Genomic DNA, 22,500 nt, shown 5'->3' with positions numbered 1-22,500 from the left:
ACACACACACACACGCACACACACACACACACACACACACATATATATATATATATATATAAACTAACATATTAAATAAAAATAAATAAATAAATAAATAAAAACTTAACCTAGATTTAAAACAGGTCAAGACACTAGATATCTACGCTAAATAGCAAACAGAAAGGAACGGGTCAACCAGAGGTCAAATGGGCCTTTGTCCTGTAAGTGCCAGCTCATTGGCTGATTAAGAAGTGTACGGTAGATACTAGAAAGCTGATTGGCTAACAAAACCTCAATAGAAGGTGCGTATATAAAAACGCAAGACAACCACAGAATTCTCGCATAAGCCTGAAGAATCCAAAGTGGATGAAACGCGAAATATGCAGTGTAGCTTAATCGCCATGTACAATTTATAACTTACTATATATATATATATATATTTATATATATATATATTTATATATATATAACTACTTAATTTACTCACATAAAATTAATATACGAAAGTATAAATTTATGAATAAACTTGAAGTATTTTCTTCAAACGTGCTCAATACGTAGGAAGAGCTAGTTAGTAAGTTATAAAATATATATGGCGATTAAGCTACACTGAATATTCCGCGTTTCACCTGAAGAGCCCTAGAGTGGATGAAACGCGGAATATTCAGTGTAGCTTAATCGCCATATATATTTTATATATATATATATATATATATATATATATATATATATATATATATATATATATAATGTGTGTGTGTGTGAGTGTGCGTGCGTGCGACGTCGATTGTTTATACTACAGAGTCAACGTCTATCAAGCCCCGGAGGCTACTCAAACATAAAGATTAATGGATGTCAGATGAGACAAAATCGTGATTATCGTTGATGGTAGAAATTGAATAGGAGTTAATATATTTTAGAGGATGGTTCACTGATAAATTATTCACGTTGGATTGAAAAGCACCATATAATAGTTAGATGGAGAGCAGCTCCACAGTACTATGTTCTACAGACGAGCAGTTTGAGGGAAAACGCTCTGCTAATTGAATTTTCGTTTAAGTTAGACACTGATAGAGAGACGGGGAACTTGCTAATACTGGTCGTAACAAGGCGGATATTTGTCATGAATGCTTGAATGCCTTACAGGGGGCGGTGATAGAGTGAAGCTCAGACGAGCACCTGTCGTAGAAAAGTTTATGCATTATGTAACTGGAGCTATCAACAAGACTGTATTGTTGTAACATATTTTTGATTTGCAATTCTGCATGGAATCTGCGTCGCAATGTCAACAGCTGCTCTTGCAAAACTGACTCGTTTCTCATCGCTTCAAATTATTTTCTTTCTTGTATATTGTGCAAATAATATATTAAACACAAAAAATAAAATAAAACATAAATTTTCTGATTCATGCCATTCCAATAACTCCCCGTGGACTCAATATATTTTTTTCTTCCATGCTTATGCAGGGTGACCCTCCAAAAACGGGTCCTAGCTCTAATTAGGCCCCATTTCTTAGTGTTTTGTCCGAATGAAATGAAACTTTGGTAATTGCTAGTTTATTATATTCAAAGCATCACATCAAAACACTAGGGTCTTTGACCTTTTTTCTCCGTTCTGCAGCATATGTTCTAAATGGCCTGCATTTAGCTTTAGTTTTTTTTTTTGGGGGGGGGGTTACCCTGTATTTTCCTTTAACTGTCGTCTTATACAATGTATGCGTTTCGTCGCTTTTTACCCTTGACCTAAATTTATTTGGTTTTTTTTTTCATAATTCTCTTTGTTCTTTTTTATTATATAATACTAGTTCGACGTCCGGCGTTGCCCGGTCGTAAAATACGCTTAAACATGATAATTTAATTTATGAAAATTGCGTATGAATTTCTATAGAACCAACTCTCTATTATTATATTTTACGATGAACAATTTGCCCGGTAGACAAATTCGCAAAAAAACAAAAAACAAAAAAAAACATTAAAAAAATTAAAATAAATAATAATGTGTTTGTTTACAATATCGCACCAGCCGATGATTTGCTGAAATTTTATTATATCCCTTGGCCGATATATATTAAAATATGACGATAAGGCTTGACGATAAGTGCTCTGGAATTCTAATACTTCTAATTAATGTTTAGTTATAAATATGCAAACGAAGAAATTATTTGCGGCCATTTTAAAAGGAACCACTTCTTTTAAATTGAACTCATTTATAATAAAAATTAAAATACAATGGTGTGGTGGAATGCTCTACCACTAAGCTAGACAAAGATTATCCAGATCAAAATAATTTTTTTTATAGAAATGATTTACCGAAATTTTATTATCTTGGCCGATTTATCGTAAAATATTTCCCTGTAAAAATTATTCTCTTTTATCCATGAGAGAGAAAAGCTATTTTAAAAATCTTTAGTTAAATATTACGTGTAATTATATTAATGCAGATAGTCTACATGATCTATACTTGTGTAATATTTGCGTGAAAGAAACTTTTTAAATCATTACTATATATTTGGTCCAATACAATATAATACGAAATCTGCGTTAATCAAAATATCATATTTAAGCGTATTTTACGACCGAGCATTGCCGGGTCCCCTGCTAGAATATATATATATATATATATATATATATATATATATATATATATATATATATATATATATATATATATAACTACTTAATTTACTCGCATAAAATTAATATACGAAAGTATAGATTTATGCATAAACTTTAAGTATTTACTTCAAAAGTGCTCAGCGTTTCATCTACTCTAGGACTCTTCAGGCTTATGCGCAGATTCTGTGGTTGTTTATAGTTTTTATATGCTCCTCTTCTATTGAGATTTTAGTTAGCCAATCAGCTAAAATCTCAATAGAAGAGGAGCATATAAAAACGATAAACAACCACAGAATTTGCGCATAAGCCTGAAGAGTCCTAGAGTGGACGAAACACGGAATATTCAGTGTAGCTTAATCGCCATATATATTTTATAAATTAATATATATATATATATATATATATATATATATATATATATATATATATATATAATCCTTTTATTCTAAGAATGTGATATACAAGTCGTCACTCCCCGCTATGAATGTTGACTGTTGAAATATTTCATCCGCACAAGTTATGACTACCAATTTTCACATGTGTGTGATGAATCTTAATTGCATATTTCGAACCTGATATCTTGCGTGATTTAACAATATTCTGACGATACTCGTGACTGGTACTCCTTATCTAAGCTTAATGTAAATATTATGGCTGATATACGAGTTTATTTTTATGGGGGTGGAGTCTGTTTTATTTATTGACTAAGGCGTTTATAATATCATTTTTACGCATGGGTATTTTGTGTGTTCATGCGTGTGTGAACGGTTTTTTGAAATCTATGCGGAAATATAATCCAATCGAAGTCTCACACCCCGAAGAACAGACCATAAATCAGAAAGAAAAGCCGGTGGACATTTGTCCCCAGCCGTCACTATCGTTTTTTTACAACCTTATACGCCATGAAAAGGTTGTTTTAGGGAGACGTCAAGCCAGGGAAATTGCAAAAAAAGATAAACGATTAGGTTTTTATTCACACGCAAAAAGCAGGAGATTCACACATCCGAATCATTGGTCAATGAGGACCCCCTCCCCTTATAAGTAACAACTATTGTTGGATTAGTTCGGTTGTAAAACAAAACTAACTTACATACGTCAAAATATAAACAAGTTGTCTCTAATTTGTTAAATAATCATTTTGTGATCGATTTAATACCTTCTTAACTAAACGTGTATGACGATATCTCAATATATGAAAATACGAGGGGCGTTCAAAAAATAATTCCTTCTAGTTTTATTCCGCCCAAATAGATCAGAGGACGTTTTGAATTGCACTGTTATGACGAATGAAATTATATATTCATGACCTGAAAGTTTCATTACTCTATCGCGGATATTGACAGTGAGAATGCATTCTTTTCCGTATAAAAACGTTTGTATAAATTATTGCTAAACTCTATTTTCGATTTGCCTATAATTTCGTTCCGCGGACACTAACGTTCTTGAGGTATGTGGTATTGCGTTTACAGATTCATCCTCCAATTTGAGAAGCAGTACAGCATCCAGTACTTCATTATTAGCATCTGTTATTGCAATGATTTTCCGCTTCGTGTCGAAATATGTAAATGATGGATCTGCTAACAGAGTTTTTAAAGCCTGTTCACATTCTCCGGAACTTATCCATTTTGTGCCCTTTTTTTACCTACTTAGCTCTCATATACTTTGGGGATAATTATGCTATAGTAACTTACAGATTCCAAGTGGTTAGCAATTTTATTACGCACGTTTATGTTCTTTATAGTTTCAGTAATTTCTGGATCTAGTTTTCTTCCATTTACTGTAAATGATATATCCTAGATAATTTATCTTTTTTGAAAACTCGCATTTTCCAGAACTCAGCTTGGATCTGTAGCCTTTAATATTCTGAAATACTGCTCTATGGGCTTTGTGTTGTGCTTCATTTATGGTTTCAATCAAAATCGATGCATCCGTTCAGTCTCGAAAGACAAAGGATACCCCGAGTAAAGGTATCCTTTATACTTATGGCAAGGGTTGCGCAAACAACAGCCAAACCTCTCCTGAATCGGAAATGCCCGAGTCCAGTGGCAAGGAGAAGTCCAGGACGACTAGAAACAATGCCGAGAAATCAGTGCATACACTGATCTTTCGCTTTATTTTTTAAATCTTCTATACGGTTTTTATTATATTATTATTATTTATATACGGTTATTTTTTAAATCTTCTATACGGTTTTTATTATATTATTATTATTTATATACGGTTATTTTAAAATCTTCTATACGGTTTTTATTATATTATTATTATTTATATACGGTTATTTTAAAATCTTCTATACGGTTTTTATTATACTATTATTATTTATATACAGTTATTTTTTTAAATCTTCTATACGGTTTTTATTATATTATTATTATTTATATACGGTTATTTTAAAATCTTCTATACGGTTTTTATTATATTATTATTATTATTTATATACGGTTATTTTTTTTACATCTTCCATACTGTTTTTATTATATTATTATTATTTATATACGGTTATTTAAAAATCTTCTATACTGTTTTTATTATATTATTATTATTTATATACGGTTATTTTTGCAATCTTCTACACGGTTTTTATTATATTATTATTATTATTTATATACGGTTATTTTTTAAATCTTCTATACTGTTTTTATTATATTATTATTATTTATATACGGTTATTTTAAAATCTTCTATACTGTTTTTATTATATTATTATTATTTATATACGGTTATTTTAAAATCTTCTATACTGTTTTTATTATATTATTATTATTTATATACGGTTATTTTTTAATCTTCTGTACGGTTTTTATTATATTATTATTATTATTATTATTATTTATATACAGTTATTTAAAAATCTTCTATACTGTTTTTATTATATTATTATTATTATTTATATACGGTTATTTTTTAAATCTTCTATACGGTTTTTATTATATTATTATTATTATTTATATACAGTTATTTTAAAAATCTTCTATACTGTTTTTATTATATTATTATTATTTATATACGGTTATTTTAAAATCTTCTATACAGTTTTTATTATATTATTATTATTATTTATATACGGTTATTTTTTAAATCTTCTATACGGTTTTTATTATATTATTATTATTTATATACAGTTATTTTAAAAATCTTCTATACAGTTTTTATTATATTATTATTATTATTATTTATATGCGGTTATTTTAAAATCTTCTATACAGTTTTTATTATATTATTATTTATATACGGTTATTTTTAAAATCTTCTATACAGTTTTTATTATATTATTATTATTTATATCCGGTTATTTTAAAATCTTCTATACAGTTTTTATTATATTATTATTTATATACGGTTATTTTAAAATCTTCTATACAGTTTTTATTATATTATTATTATTTATATACGGTTATTTTAAAATCTTCTATACAGTTTTTATTATATTATTATTATTTATATACGGTTATTTTAAAAATCTTCTATACGGTTTTTATTATATTATTATTATTTATATACAGTTATTTTAAAAATCTTCTATACTGTTTTTATTATATTATTATTATTTATATACGGTTATTTTAAAAATCTTCTATACGGTTTTTATTATATCATTATTTATATACGGTTATTTTTAAAATCTTATATACGTTTTTTATTATATTATTATTATTTATATACGGTTATTTTAAAAATCTTCTATACAGTTTTTATTATATTATTATTATTTATATACGGTTTTTTTTTACATCTTCTATACTGTTTTTATTATATTATTATTATTATTTATATACGGTTATTTTAAAATCTTCTATACGGTTTTTATTATATTATATTATTTATATACGGTTACTTTAAAAATCTTATATACGGTTGTTATTATATTATTATTATTATTATTATTATTTATATACATGTATTTTTTTAAAATCTTCTATACTGTTTTTATTATATTATTATTATTTATATACGGTTATTTTAAAAATCTTTTATACAGTTTTTATTATATTATTATTATTATTATTTATATACGGTTATTTTAAAATCTTCTATACAGTTTTTATTATATCATAATTATTTATATACGGTTATTTTAAAATCTTCTGTACGGTTTTTATTATATCATTATTATTTATATACGGTTATTTTAAAATCCTATACGGTTTTTATTATATTATTATTATTTATATACGGTTATTTTACAATTTTATATACGATTGATGAAGCGTAATCCGCGTAATCCGAGTGGAAATGACGTCACCGTTTTTTAATTTTTTTAATTTCTCATTAATTGTGTTTCGAAAATGATACTTTACCTTTGGGGTTAAATTTGGTCAAACATTTTCTTTTAATTCGAAATCAACTTCTTTTTTATGCATAGACCGAGATATTTGGAAAACGCGAGGGAATTCGTTTATAAATCCGGACTAAATATTTCCGTTTGGTTCAACTTATTTTTTCTACGACAATATTAACATTGTTACAGAAGAAATAATCGGTTATTCCCATATGTTAAACTGTAGAATCCAGTCTAGACCAGAAACAGATTTTTTCAACAGGAAACTATATACACTTTCGATTTATGAGTTTTATCCTATAATATTTCATTTTCTTCCTGATATTTCTCTGGCAATATTTCCCGTGTTCATTAACTGTGGACAATCTTTTTTTTTTCAAGTTTATTCGTTTATTATTGATATATTAATTTATGAATCGAGTAACAATTTTACGGTTTTTTAGATTTATTTTTATATTTCAGTACTTGCTTCTTTGATCCTTATTTATTCATTTTTTTTTTCAATTGCAACTTTGTTCCCACAGATAATGGGAACATTTTGGTCTACACAGCACGATTAAAGCAGATTTCATCCACGTATTGCATATAACGATTATTTTCTTGACTTGGACGCAACTTTTGTCTTACAGTCTGTATTTGTGATATGCGTTTCTCTTCAATTCGATTATCTCTTCTAATATTTATTAGACGCTGGCATTTCTCTGTAACCTTTTGTAGTGTAGCGTTTGGGTTTTGTTCAACAGAACTAAAAAATTGTTCACCTAATTTCTTTTGCCTGATTCTTTTTGCCATGTTGTAAAGTTGGAAAAAGAAAAGTCAGTTAGTAAAGATCCACGCCTTGTACCCCATCTGGTGTATTTTGATATGCCGAAACGGTGCGTTGGCAACGCGAGATTAACATCAGGGGTGGTAGTTCCGTTATGGAAGCGTTGATTTAATTTGAATAAAATAAAAAATTTTTATTCAATTTTCACCCCAAACAAGGCACAGTGCCACTTTGAAGCAGGGGGCTACTATCAGGGACTTAATTTGAAGGGGCATTATGAAGGGAGATGAGTAGAAATATGTTTGTTGACATTACACTTGAACTTCTGCATATCGGTACAGTTGGGAAAGCAGAATCCCGGAGGGTAGTTCCAAAGACCTGCAGTTCTGGGGAAGAAACTATTGGAGTAAAAGGCTTTCTTGCACTTAGGGATCTCTACTGTAAAGGGATGAGACTTAGTAGCTTGTCGGGTTTGTCGGGGGTAGTTACGTCGAGGAGGTACAAGTGTTTATGCATCACCGTGCGATTTAAAGCCAAGTCACAACATAATATTACGAAAATAAACGAGTATTTTATTCGTTTGAAATTTATAATTTAAATATATTTCGAAGTAAAACACCATCCTCAGTATGTTGTTTTTTTTTTCTTTCCTCTTCTTCTTTCTTGCCATGTTATAAAGTTGGAGAAAGAAAAGTGAGTTATGTATTTATGCCGGCAGGTTTAGAAGAAGTGATACCTCATAGACTTAGAACACAAATAATTTACAAGGGTTACCCGTTGTTTCTCAAGACAAAGTTCGTTATATATATATATATATATATATATATATATATATATATATATATATATATATATACATATACATGACCCCCCCATATATATATATATATATATATATATATATATATATATATATATATATATATATATATATATATAGGCAGGATCCGCGTCTCAGTTATTTAATTAAAAGAGAAGGATCTTTTTTTAAAATCCAGATAAAATATTTTAAAATTTAACCTTTTTCATCGCTGAAGAAAAAGAGTTATTCGATACACAGTCGGGCAGTATTGTATTTGGAAAAAAAAACAACAAAAAAAACATGTTCCGTTTCCCCCCACTATACACAATAGTGTTTATAAAAACTTTTTCACAATTTTTATTCTGAAATGAAAACAAAAGTTTTTAAAACCCGTTTGTTATTGAGATTCAAAAGAAAACTATCGTCCATTATAAAAAAGTATGGTATACGGCTGTTTTGAAGAGACCATGCGCATATCAATGGTGATGAGAGGTTGTCTGTAGCAACGACGTAGACCATCTTATCGGTCTGGACACGATGCATGGCACGTGCTAGGAATATTATTTTAAAGTGAAGTGGATTTCTACAGAGACAGTCTCATTCTCTCATCACAAACAGCTTGATCCAATGGCATGACAGTGTCAAGACAGCCAGAGACCAAGTGGGATGCTGGCATGCAGGAACTACGGAAGTGTCAACGTACTAATTCATAAAGTGCTCCGTATTCCCAAATGATCTCCAGTTTGGTAATAGTCCGGCTTAATTTCGGTGATTTAGCAAGACCTGACGTCTCAACAAAATTCCTATTAAAAATGTGTTTTCCCTATTTGTTGAACACATTACGGCGATATTACTTCATTAGAGACGACAACATCGTCCTCTTCAAATTCATTGGCTATAAATATCTGTCATAAAATATCAATTTTATTTATCCTATTCATTGCAAACCTCTTCTCATTAGTAATCAACCAGCAATTCACTAACAATCAACGCAGCTCATTAACTCCTGCCCTCAAGTAGCTTTTAATTTTAATAAGTGGCGAGTAGTTAAGAAACCAGAAACAAACAAAACTTTAACAAGTTTTTATAAAAAAAAAAAACGTATCGAGGCTGGTTCATGACGTCAGAAAATCTGGTACTGAAACAAAACTCGTTTAATGTTCAGTAGCGGATCAATAATGCATCACTTAATTTTGACTCTCAATCTGTCATTGCAAATATTTTCTCGAAATGTGGTTAAATAAGGACACAATAGATACAAAAGATTTACAAGTGCCAGAGATGTCTACCGATAAAAATGCCCCATACATTTTAGCGTCGAATGTAAACATTAAGCATTTTCTATTTTTGTTAGTGTCACACGCGTATTGTTATATCTACACACACAGACACATATATTTGTTGTAAGGGAAGGATTTAATGCATACGATATTAACCTGGAAATTTCTACGTATATATATATACTTTTATGGTTTTCTTGTAAACATCCCAAGAGTAATGTTTTTTTTAGGTATAGCAGGATAGACAATAATATAATATAAATAGTACTATAGCAAATATATTACATTTGTTTGATGCTACAATGATATGCAGAGCATATATATATATATATATATATATATATATATATATATATATATATACTCCTATAAATTCGTTTTTTTGTGTGTATTGATATTCATATTAAAAACCGTCTTTTTATTTTAAAAGAAAATACAATTTTTTTTTTTTTATATGTATGAGTTGTGGAATTGCATTCACTAGCAAAAGATCTAGCTAATTTGCATATTCTTTTACACATTCATTTTAATTAATTCCCTATTAGTTGCTTCGGTTTTCTAATGGGATAATCATCTTTAGTTAACTATTACGTGTAATTATATTCATGCAGATGTTCTACATGATTTATACTTGCATAATATTTGCGTAAAAAGTTTATAGTAAACACAAAATTGTTTCTATATATATTTATGTATACGTATATATTTTTGTTTAACAAATTTTGCCTACCAATCACCTCCTAGAGTTAGACATGGAACTTCATATATAAAGTATTTGAATTCATGCAAAACTTTATATTTGGGTTTTAGCCCGGAAAAATCGGTGCAAAAGTGTGAAAATAAAAAAGAAAATGAAATTTACCAGGTGAAGGTCGAACGCCGGCATTACAAATGCATAACGCAATAGCTATTGGTTCATCTTTTAATTTTTAGCCTTGCAGTAAACATGTTTTCATAGCCCAATCATTGAGGGCAGAGGCAAAATAAATCGTGAGCTGAACGTTTTGGTTTCGATTCTCGGTGGTGACGCATGAGTCTTTTTTTAATACTTTTTAAATCATTACTATATGTTTCATCCAATCTATCTATCTACTCTCATATTAAAATATAAGAACATGTGTTCTCCAAAATTGTAAATTTAACTTTAAATCATATATATGTATATGTATGTATGCATGTATATATATATACTTATATGTACGACATAATCATGTTTACACAACGTTCTCGCCACACACACATAGATACATATACATACATACATAATCGAATTTGGCAAAGAAGAGAACCATTCAAGTTATCATGCCAAGATTAGAGAAAAAATTGACAGAGAATATGTAGACTGTCTTAGGAAAATTTGTAAAACAAAGCTTACAAACAAAAACAAGATAACTTCCATTAACCAACTAGCACACAACTTTGGTAGAAATCTGGCTAAAAAACTATATAAAACTATTAGACACTAAAATTAGGAAAATGTTGATACTTTACAGAGTAACGTATAGAAACTAATGTCTGCCTAGTCTGTATCTTCCTAGAGAAGTCGGAGATGTGGATCTTTCAGATTTTCCACGAATATCTTGTTACTATTCCATCGGGTAATATATGATGAACTCCCAGAATCCAATCGTTATGATGGTGGTATCAACATCATTAAACAAGATTAGCCAAACAACCTCCACCACGAAACAATAGTTACTACTAGTTACATGAATATTTTATGAATTCAATCGTTTCCGTATTTCATACATTTCCTCTTTAAAAGAAAAAAGCTCTCATCTTTTCTAATCGATAATGTAAAGAAGCAAATAAATTTATATTTATTTAAAATATCTTCAAGTTTTATTCTTATTCTTTTATTAAAAGCGAAAAACATAAAGTGGCCATTTCAAATCAACCAGGAATTTTTAATTTACTTAACCAAACAACGTCATACTTTATAAAAACATTTATTTCGTTAGGTTTATTGTAAAAGGTATTGTCATTTTATGCTCATACAAAATAACATTTGAATCCACGCAGACATTAAAAAAACGGTGCAATTCCATGAGAAGCTTTATCATCTGAAGTCCTTATACTTCAAACGAGGCGTGTTAATGCCAAACTGTTGGTTGATCATTCTAAAACTGATATAATTATATATATATATATATATATATATATATATGGTTTGAAAGAAAGCAATGTTATTTTGTCTAATACATTTATTCAATCAGTGTAGCAGTTGAGAATGAACGTTTATTAAATATTAGATTAAGATTGAGTAAAATAATTGATAAGAACACAGTTAACTTTCATTTACAACTGCTGCAAATTTAAGTAAAACTATAATAAGTTCAATATTCACTATTTTGTAATTTTACCAGTATTTGAACTTATAGTTTTACTTAAATTTGTGAATAATTGACTAAGGTGAATTAAATATTGAGAAAAAATGTAGCTGTAGAATACCTAACGAATGTCCATTAGAAGGCAATTGTTAAATTTCTGAAATCGTATACAAATGTAAAGTTAAGGTTAATAATAGTAAAATAAACATGCCTAGGGAGGACTAAATGTAATTTTAAGGACAGATACAGAAACTATATTGTCTCATTAAACATTGGAACAAAATTGGAATTATGGTAAGGATAGAAATAAGGATAAGACCAAAATAAATATATAAATAAACAAAAGTGTTGTGTTGGCAAAAGTGTCTTCATTTTGATGATATTTATTTTGATCCAAAAGTTTTTGTTTGAGATGAATTATGTTCATCTGAATTAAAAAGTTTAAAACCGCAGTAAATTTCTTGTCAAGTTGATATTTTGTTCATTGTTTTTGTAGAGACAAATTGTTGATTTTTTTTTGATTTTGCAGAACATGACTGAGTTTTGCAAATAGAAAGGAAAACTTGGTGCATTTTTAATCAGGAATCCAGTATCTTCAGACAGTCTGATCTCGTAGCATCAGTACAAACTTGTTAAACTAGACAAATATTTTTCCTTTAATAATTACAAAAAAACCTTCTCAACCACTAATAATCATGGCTAATGATACATTACCTGGAAGTATTATGTTAAAACCCTCGACTTAACGTTCACACGGAATATAAGTTGGAACAGATACATTGACATTGCCAAGGCTGCTGCAAATAATGTAGACTATCTACCATTCTAGAAATCTACTTACGCCTAAGAGTATCCTGTACCACTACATTCATCCTGTATAGAATATTGTTGCCACATTCGGGCTCCTGCATCTGCTACGTCTTTCACTCTAAGACAGGGTTCAAAAGATAGTCGCCAAGTTAATGTTAATCTGTCCTGCACGGTCAGCTAAGCTTCAACCTCTGTCTCATCGACGAAATGTTGCATTCCTCTGCCTGTTTAACAAGTATTTTAATGGTAGGTGCTCCGACGAACTACAAGCCCTTGTAACCCCTTCGACATAAATACCTCCGACAAACCCAACAAGCAGCAAAATCCCACCCCTACACAGTAGAGATCCCCAGATGTAAGAAAGCCTTCTACTCTAATAGCTCCTTCCCTATGACTGCTAGGCTTTGGAATTCCCTTCCGAATTCGTGGTTTCTTGACTGTACTGACATGCAGAAGTGCAGGTGTAATGTAAACAGATATCTTGTAGCACAACTCCCTGGATAGTATTCCTTTAAATTATGTCCCAGATTATCGCCTCCCACATCGAAGTGGTACTGCGCCTTGTTTAGTGTGGAGTTGCAATATAAATTTAAAAAACAATTATCGGGATCCATTATAAACAATAGTTATATGACAAAAAAATGTTCGTTTTAAATAGAAAATAATTTAATAAATTTGTAAATCACCGATTAAAATAATTGTGTAAAAAGTGATTTTAAAAGTAAATTCTGCAGTAAACGATGGCTCTTGTTTTCTAGTTACTTTTTAAAATGCCATCACTTTAATAATGTTTATTTCTGAACCATTTTCCGTCATTTATTCTCCTATTTTACTTCTTTCTCTCTTTTATTATCCCTTTCTTTTCATCACATTTTATTTCTTTTATTTTCTTTTATTCAATTTCCGTTGTGACACCTGCCGTTACAAACGAGAAACTGAACGGTCGACTAAAAACATATACTCATTCTCAGTCTATTATTTAGTTTTCATTTCACGTAATTCGTTTTTCGTATTTCGCTTATTCGGTTTTCTTTTTGTTTTTTACGTCATGTCGACGACGAAACGTGTCAAAATATGCTTCTTTGCATTTCCTTTTTATGGACATCAATATAAAAATGGAAAATAACAATAATACGAACGAAGATTACGGACATTTCAAAAGGAAATATGGCCGTCTCTTGAAGCGTCTAATTAGTGGATGTTAATGGTAGACTGTTAGGCTCCTTTAAACAAGTGTAATCTTGAACAATGAAAACAGTCCCCTTATATATATATATATATATATATATATATATATATATATATATATATATATATATATATATATATCTGTATAATCGTTGTATAAATTGGTTGTCGTAGATGTAAATCCAATGAAACTCGCGTGATTATTGAAGTGCTCAATGGAGAACAGAGTTGGATATAGCCCGTTTATTATAGAAATATTATTGGTTACATATGTGCATACCTGTTTCACTGAAATCCCAATTGAAAGATACCACTTCATCAGACCAAAAAGGGCAACATGCACCTTTTCTGTGTTACTTCCACCCAATTTCGGTCTGAGAATGTTTGTATAAGAAACAGATTATATATCACAGGTCTGTCTTCCGTTGAGCATTTTAATAATCACGCGGGTTTCATTGCATTTACATCTAGGAATACAATCCATACAACAATTATATATATATATATATATATATATATATATATAATTCAAACACGGTAGTTTTAGTTAGAATTGCTTTAAAGCTTCACCTCTCACTCATTTTCCGTCCAAATTTCAAACAATTATTACAATTTATAGATCACCTCAGCTTTAGTGTGAAAAAAATTTAATTTTCGTTCAGTAAAACAAAAATTATGATGAATTTTCTGATGTTCAAAATCGTAAAAAAATCGTAAAGCTATGAGCAACGTTTTTTATGCCTGGTTTCCATAGCAACCGCGTCGCTTCAGCAACTACTGTTGCTACCAATTCACCGCTCTTGCGAAAAGAAAAGTAACAAGAGAAACAGAGAGAATGAAAGAATGAAAAGGAGATAATTGGGGGGATTTTATTGAAAGCATACGAGTGCTGTACATTGTTATTACATATGTGTATGTTAATACGGGCAAAAAATATATATGTGTATGTTAATGCGGGCAAAAAAATATATATGTGTATGTTAATGCGGGCAAAAAAATATATATGTGTATGTTAATGCGCGCAAAAAAATATATATGTGTATGTTAATGCGGGCAAAAAATATATATGTGTATGTTAATGCGGGCAAAAAATATATATGTGTATGTTAATGCGGGCAAAAAAATATATATGTGTATGTTAATGCGCGCAAAAAAATATATATGTGTATGTTAATGCGGGCAAAAAATATATATGTGTATGTTAATGCGGGCAAAAAATATATATGTGTATGTTAATGCGGGCAAAAAAATATATATGTGTATGTTAATGCGGGCAAAAAAATATATATGTGTATGTTAATGCGCGCAAAAAAATATATATGTGTATGTTAATGCGGGCAAAAAATATATATGTGTATGTTAATGCGGGCAAAAAAATATATATGTGTATGTTAATGCGCGCAAAAAAATATATATGTGTATGTTAATGCGGGCAAAAAATATATATGTGTATGTTAATGCGGGCAAAAAATATATATGTGTATGTTAATGCGGGCAAAAAAATATATATGTGTATGTTAATGCGCGCAAAAAAATATATATGTGTATGTTAATGCGGGCAAAAAATATATATGTGTATGTTAATGCGGGCAAAAAATATATATGTGTATGTTAATGCGGGCAAAAAAATATATATGTGTATGTTAATGCGCGCAAAAAAATATATATGTGTATGTTAATGCGGGCAAAAAGTAAGACTGGAATTAAACAAACTCAAGTGAATTTACTGGAAACTAGGAAAAATCATGAATTACAATAGAAAAATGACAGCATGAAAAGTAATATGGTTAAGCTTAAACATGGAAAAGTAAAGGACTAGTTGTTAAAACTGGAAAAGGAAACAAGATATTCTAGTAAAAGTCAGCATTAAGAATTTTCATAAAAAATTCAATCTAATAAATTCTCAATGTTGCAATATTTTAAGTTATGAATTTTTTATATTTTTACTAGACTATATTGTCCTTTTCTGTTCCATTTTTAACAACTAGTCCTTTACTTTTCCATGTTTAAGATTAACCATATTACTTTTCATACGCGCATTTTTATATTTGTGAAACAGTGAAACAGTACTGTACGTTGGTGACTATATATATATATATATACGAGATTCTTCTGTAAGTTCCCAGACTTTTTTTTTACACAGTGATCACCACTTATTAAGGCCCGAAAGCCACTCAGGGATAAGGGTTATTGCAAGTACATTACGTTAGTGTGGAGATTTGATGAAGTGTTTACTTAAGGGGGAGGTTCATTAGGAATTTGTTAACGTTGGACTTGAATACATCCACGTTATAGTCCGGTGAGAAGCAGGCAGACGGAACAGAGTTCCACAGGGGTGCAGTTTTTTGTATGGGCACTTTTATTGATAGTAGACACATGAAACTCTAGTCCTTTTCGCAGTAATCTCCTCCGGCTTCAATTCACTTGTTGTACAGTTCCAACAACTTCAGGAAGACCCCATGGAAGTCATATTCTCTGATCGGACTATGAACTGTAAAATGCATTATAAAAAATATTATTGTTAATGTTTAATTTTGAAACAATGTTTTTGTTAAACTTTCTGTTGTATTATAGCTATGGTGGAGAGGAGAGAGAGAGTAAAAATCTAATCATATCATGTACACACTTTGAAAAAAGGGGGTGGGGCGGAATTATCGCTGGTGGTGAACACACGCATGGATTGTTGAAAATATCAGGACACAAAAGAAACAGCCATTCAGAAAGCAAAATATCTTTTCAACTATTTTCCCAGGTAACTAAAACATATGACAGACACGTACTTCCGATGATCTGGTCCAAGCTTCCGGTTTAAACGATCGGTCACCGAGTTGGTGTATTTGACAACTTTATCAAAACATAGCTTCACATCTCACCATTGTTTACTTTCATTTAGGTAGATAGATAAATCGATAGATAGATAAACAGATGAAAAGATACACAGACAGCTAGATAGATAGATGTATAGATAATTAACAGTTTATTTCTCTTCTCTCCCACAACTATAATATATAATACGAACCTACACAGACTCCTACATACACAAACAAATGTATATATATATATATATATATATATATATATATATATATATATATATATATATATTATAAAGGGGAAGTAAGTAAATAAACAGTTAATATATATTTAGAAAACATATGCTCTCTTGTCCCCTTCAATAACGATTGCTCACGTAATATTCCGGCGTTTTCTATATATTTTTTAGTTTATTTCGACATTATAAATAGAATTTAATTCTCTTTTCTTTCCCGTTATAATTCTTTGTGGCATTGTGTGTGTATGTGTGTGTGTGCGTGTGTGTAAATATTTACTTTACTTAATTTTTTTTTCGCGTGATATCTCTTTAATGTAGCCCACCGGAGAAGCACTTTTATATTAATTCGTCAATGTTAGAATTTTATTCATTTTCCTGTCAAAGACAACGGGAAATAAATTGAAGAATTGTGTTTCTATATTTTTAACTATTTATTAAATTGATTTAATTTGCCATACTGACATTTCTATTTTCTTTTCAGTTATTCTATTGTTATTGACGCCGGAAATCAACGGTCGATACTCTTTCAATCAGATTGAGAACCCGCAGAAGAATTCCGAATGCGATAACTATTTGAGCAAGATTCGACAGGAGGCTGTTACCATGCCATTCCCATCAGACTTGACTGGTGTCTGGGTTTCACAACGGTCAGTTACAATTTTGATTTGGCTTTTTTAATTTTTAGGAATATAATTTAAGCGACATGTAAAGTATAATCGTCTCGTTTAGAATAATAGTACAAATACTTTCAGTTTTTTATATCCCGAAATTTAAAAATAATGATAACCGAGGAGGCACGGGCACTGTAAGGACGATAGATGGGAAAGGCGAGCTAACTCCTTTTCTGTTCTAGGCCGACGTGAGTTATCGTGTGGAGACGCGAGAGTGGGACAAAGCAGACGCTATTTAAAGGATAACTTTTAAATGAGGATGGAGATATACTAATTCAACGCTGCAATTTAGATGAAAATCCTATCTTAATGCAGGATAATGCTACCATTCACACAGCTGTCAAGAGGTTCCTGGAAGAGCATAACATCCCGTGTTTGGATTGAGCTGCAAATCTCCAGACCGCAATCCTATCGAAAACGTATGACATTACATCAAGCAAAAGTTACACAATGATAAAGTTTCAGATTTGGAAGAACTTTGGACAAAAATTAAAGAAAAGTTGAATGCCCTTTCCCGTGAGTATTGTTGTAGCCTAATTCGAGGAATTCCCAAAAGATTGCAGGCTGTCAAATTGCAGAATGGCTATGCTACTAAATATTAACTAGTTCATTGTGTTCCTGTTGTATGTGTGTTGCATTAATGTCCTAAAGTTACATTTAAATAACAATCTTCCGTTGTGCGGACTTTCTTTTTGCCTCCTCAATTTGAAGGTTTTTTTAAATTGACGTGAACACTAGAATATTTCAATTAAAAGTCAAATTTGAAAGGTAAAATTATAGAGGAATAAAAGGCGAATCAAATAAGATATACGTTGTTTAAACAGTTACATTAAATTTAGCTTAAATTTGCACTTTTTGAAAAAATTAAAAAAATGCGGAATTGTATATATATATATATATATATTTATAGTTAATGTTTAAGTATATGGGCAACATATGTGCATATATGTTTCTACTAAAATTTATTTAGGAAATATTTTAATCAATTTGGCCCATGAAGCAGCAACAGAAACATGTGTGTAGATATGTAGCCAATAGTGTTTGTATAAATAAACATGCTATAATTATGCTCGTTAATTTCAGTGGGTTTATATCTAGGAAACTATAGCGATACACTTATTACACACACACACACACACACACACACACACATACATATATATATGGGTGTGTAAGAATGTGTGTGAGAAAGTGTTTTAATCGGTTTTCATCTTGGGAGAAAAAAAGCTACCAAAGGGTCAAAACTGAAAAGTTGTTAAGTGATAATCATCACATTTTTTTCTGTTTGTCAACTGTTTCACATTACAGATTGCTTAGGATTGTAAACACGTATTAAAGATTGTGTCAAGCTCACCGAATGGTTATCGTACTTGACTTCATGTCTTTGTTTTGGTTTCGATCTCAGCTCGAGTATTTCTTTCTGTTTGTTTTGATTTGTTTTTACTTATAAGAAGTTGTCTGCTTAGAAAACACTATATCGCACGCGCATCTCACATTTCTTCCTGTTTTATTTACTTCAGTTTTAAAGAAACGTTACATTTCGTTCAATATTTACAGTATTTTTGCTTATAATGAATAAGAAATAAGAAATCTGCATTAATTGAAATAAGATATTTATGCGTATTTTACAACCGGGCAAGATGTCGATGCATAAGTAAAATTGAGCAAGGAAAAATAAAGCACGTATAAAATAAGCGACAAAAAAAAAAAAAAAAAAAAAAAATGCAAAGACAAAAACGTCTAAAAACAATCGATGAATCACAGTTAGGGCGACTTGTTTGCTCTTTTCAAATAGCGAAAAACAAAAAAACAAAAAAAAACACTCTAATTCATTTAAAAGTATTGGGTGTTTCATGATAAATGTGGACAGAAAAGTTAAAAGCGTCGGATTCCAATCGAGTAAGTTGATATATTGATATTATTGTGAGGTTTAGTTTTACTAGATTATCCGATTATAACAACATGTTTCTTTAGAGTTTCTTTTTATTTCTCTCTCTCTCTCTTCTCCTCTCTCTCTCTATATAGATATGCATAATGTCAGCGAAACATTACTGATGATGCTGTGATTCGCGCGTAGAAATTTTAGTGGCAAAAGTTGCGCAATAACCAACCACATCTCTATTGAGTCGTTACAATTAAATACCAGTCACAAGTAGATATTTCAGGACGATTTCAAACAATGTAACTCCTTTTATCTCTTCGATTATCTCATAACGACAGCCTCTAAGATTTTTCTTTAGCTTAAGGAAAAACCACAAGTCACAAAGATCAAGATCTGGACTATAAGGAGCTGTCTTGATGCCTATCCTTGTCAAATAGTCCCTAACACTTGGAACAAACTGCGATAAAAGCTTCCGCATCTTCAGTTCCCCGGGCATAATTGTATGTACAGTTTCCGCACAAACATCAAACTGTGCAGGTTTTCTCTCTAGAACCATGACGGTCCATGAAATTCTTTATTCGACCAATCAACTCAGGTGTTCCCACTTACTTACTCCTGCAACACCTATCATCATCATTACATACCCCATGCCTTCCTTGAATATATTATGCAACTAAAAAACTGGTGCTCGATCCATGCAAGATTGTCCAAAAGCAGTCTGAAGCGTAGCTGTGGCATTTTTAAAACAGAATGTTATTGCATATCGTTCCTCATATTCAGATTGCATTTTAGTGAAATTCCCCAACTTTAGTAGGGTGTATTCCTATTTCTGCTGTAGTTTTTCATTGGAATCGTAATCTTAAAAAATTTCCAGTCATCTTATTAGATGCATAGATATAAAATACCGAATTCTCAAGAGTCTACAACAATTTTAAATGCCTGGGAAAAGCCTTATTGGAGGCACTTCGTATATATATATATATATATATATATATATATATATATATATATATGGGGGGTTTATATATATAAATATATATGAAATAAAATGGAGGTGGAAGGACCTGGATACTCAACGTTTCGCCCGATTTATGCGGGCTTCTTCAAGAGGGAATGACCATCCCTCTTGAAGAAGCCCGCATAAATCGGGCGAAACGTTGAGTATCCAGGTCCTTCCACCTCCATTTTATTTCATATCGTCGGATTTAATCCAGCTCAACAATCATATATATATATATATATATATATATATATATATATATATATATATATATATATATATATATATATAACGAACTTAGTCTTGAGAAACAACGAGTAACCCCTGTAAATTATTTATGTTCTAAGTCTATGAGGTATCACTTCTTCTAAACATTGTTTGTTTCTTATAAACAAAAAGATTGGACAACTTAAAATTCTGCCGGCATAAACTGCTGGTCTTATACCGGAATCTGTCTTCTTCGAGACTAGTTTCACAACCAAATCCGTAGACTTCAGTACTTTACAACGCATAGCTGGATAGTAGATGCATGAATCAATATTTTTGTAAATGTCATTAATGACAGAACTTATGCTAAGACATAGTTTCCGTATTTACGAAATATAGGCTAGCAATGAATAAACTTGAGAATACGTAATCTCGATCGCCACTGTCCTTTAATATTTAATAATGAATGACTAACAAAATGTAATAAATTTCTCATTTCTAACTTTTATTCTGGCTACATAAATTACCTTATCCTTAACGAACTCCATTGGAGGGTAATTGTAAAGCCGAATCCCTTGTTTATGAGGCCACAATAACGGACCAATCCACAAATATACCGGAAAAATATATAGGTATGACAAAAGGCCAATTTAAACAAAGATATTACGCGCATATGAGCTCCTTTAGAGCTAAAACAAGGATGAATACAGCATTAGCTGCCCGGGTGTGGGAGCTTAAAGAAAAAAATACCCCCTTTTCCATAAAATGGAGAAAAATAAAGCACAGACCAGCATGCGCCCCGGAATTAAGTCAATGCTCGCTCTGTAATGCAGAAAAATACTACATCCTCCGGGCAATTCATGACCCAAAAATAGAATGTTTAAATGTGAGGCTTTGAAAAAATTGCATACACAGAAGGAAGGAAGGGGCTCTTAATAAACTGGATCAATGAAAAGAATAAAACTTAGATGTTGATTATATATATATATATATATATATATATATATATATATATATATATATATATATATATATGTAATAGGAAATAAAATTGTAAATACTAAAATGATTAGTCGGTAAACTTGGATTTTAATTGTAATCATATTATAGATTTTAAATTAATGTATTATATATAGATTTTTAAAAATTATATCTTATAAATGTAATTTACAATCTATTTAAAATTTAAAACTATAGAAAAATATAATAATGTTAATATACTAGGAAAATCACTTAGGATAGATAAATACTCACTTCCCCAAACCTTGGAAGATTTGGGTTTTTTATAAAATTTTTATAAAATTTTTAAACGTATTTCGAAATTTTGAACCGTAATTCGATATGATTAAACGAAATTTTAAGTTTTTAACCGATACCAATATAAATTTTAAGGTTTTTTTTATACATAAGAAAAAATAGATTTTTAAATTAATTTGGGTTCAAATTAAAATCGATTTATATAATGGAACATTTTTTTCGAAATTTGATTTAAAATTTAAATAATTCAAAGTTTAAAGTTAATGAAATCATCATCATCCGATAAATAAACGCGGGGGGGGGTTTAACAAAACGAGATTTAAACGTGAACTCGCGAGGTATATATATATATTTCACACTTCCGGTTATAAAATAGACG

The 22,500-nt window shown here is 30.2% G+C and overlaps 1 protein-coding gene across 1 annotated transcript in view; it reads left to right on the top strand.

Moving 5' to 3' along the window:
* The window catches only part of LOC145277475 (protein APCDD1-like), a 337,756-nt gene that overhangs the window by 167,174 nt on the left and 148,082 nt on the right, over window positions 1–22,500 (top strand). The window contains exon 2 of the mRNA XM_080128839.1: window positions 17,586–17,751. Coding sequence (XP_079984965.1) covers window positions 17,586–17,751 — 166 coding nt within the window. The remainder of the gene's footprint in view (window positions 1–17,585; window positions 17,752–22,500) is intronic.

This window comes from Euprymna scolopes, chromosome 6 (genome assembly GCF_053919585.1).
Source record: "Euprymna scolopes isolate OS-2025 chromosome 6, ASM5391958v1, whole genome shotgun sequence".
Lineage (NCBI taxonomy): Eukaryota > Metazoa > Mollusca > Cephalopoda > Sepiida > Sepiolidae > Euprymna > Euprymna scolopes.
The sequence above is the reverse complement of the archived record's forward strand: the minus strand, read 5'-3'. Positions and strand labels throughout refer to the sequence as shown.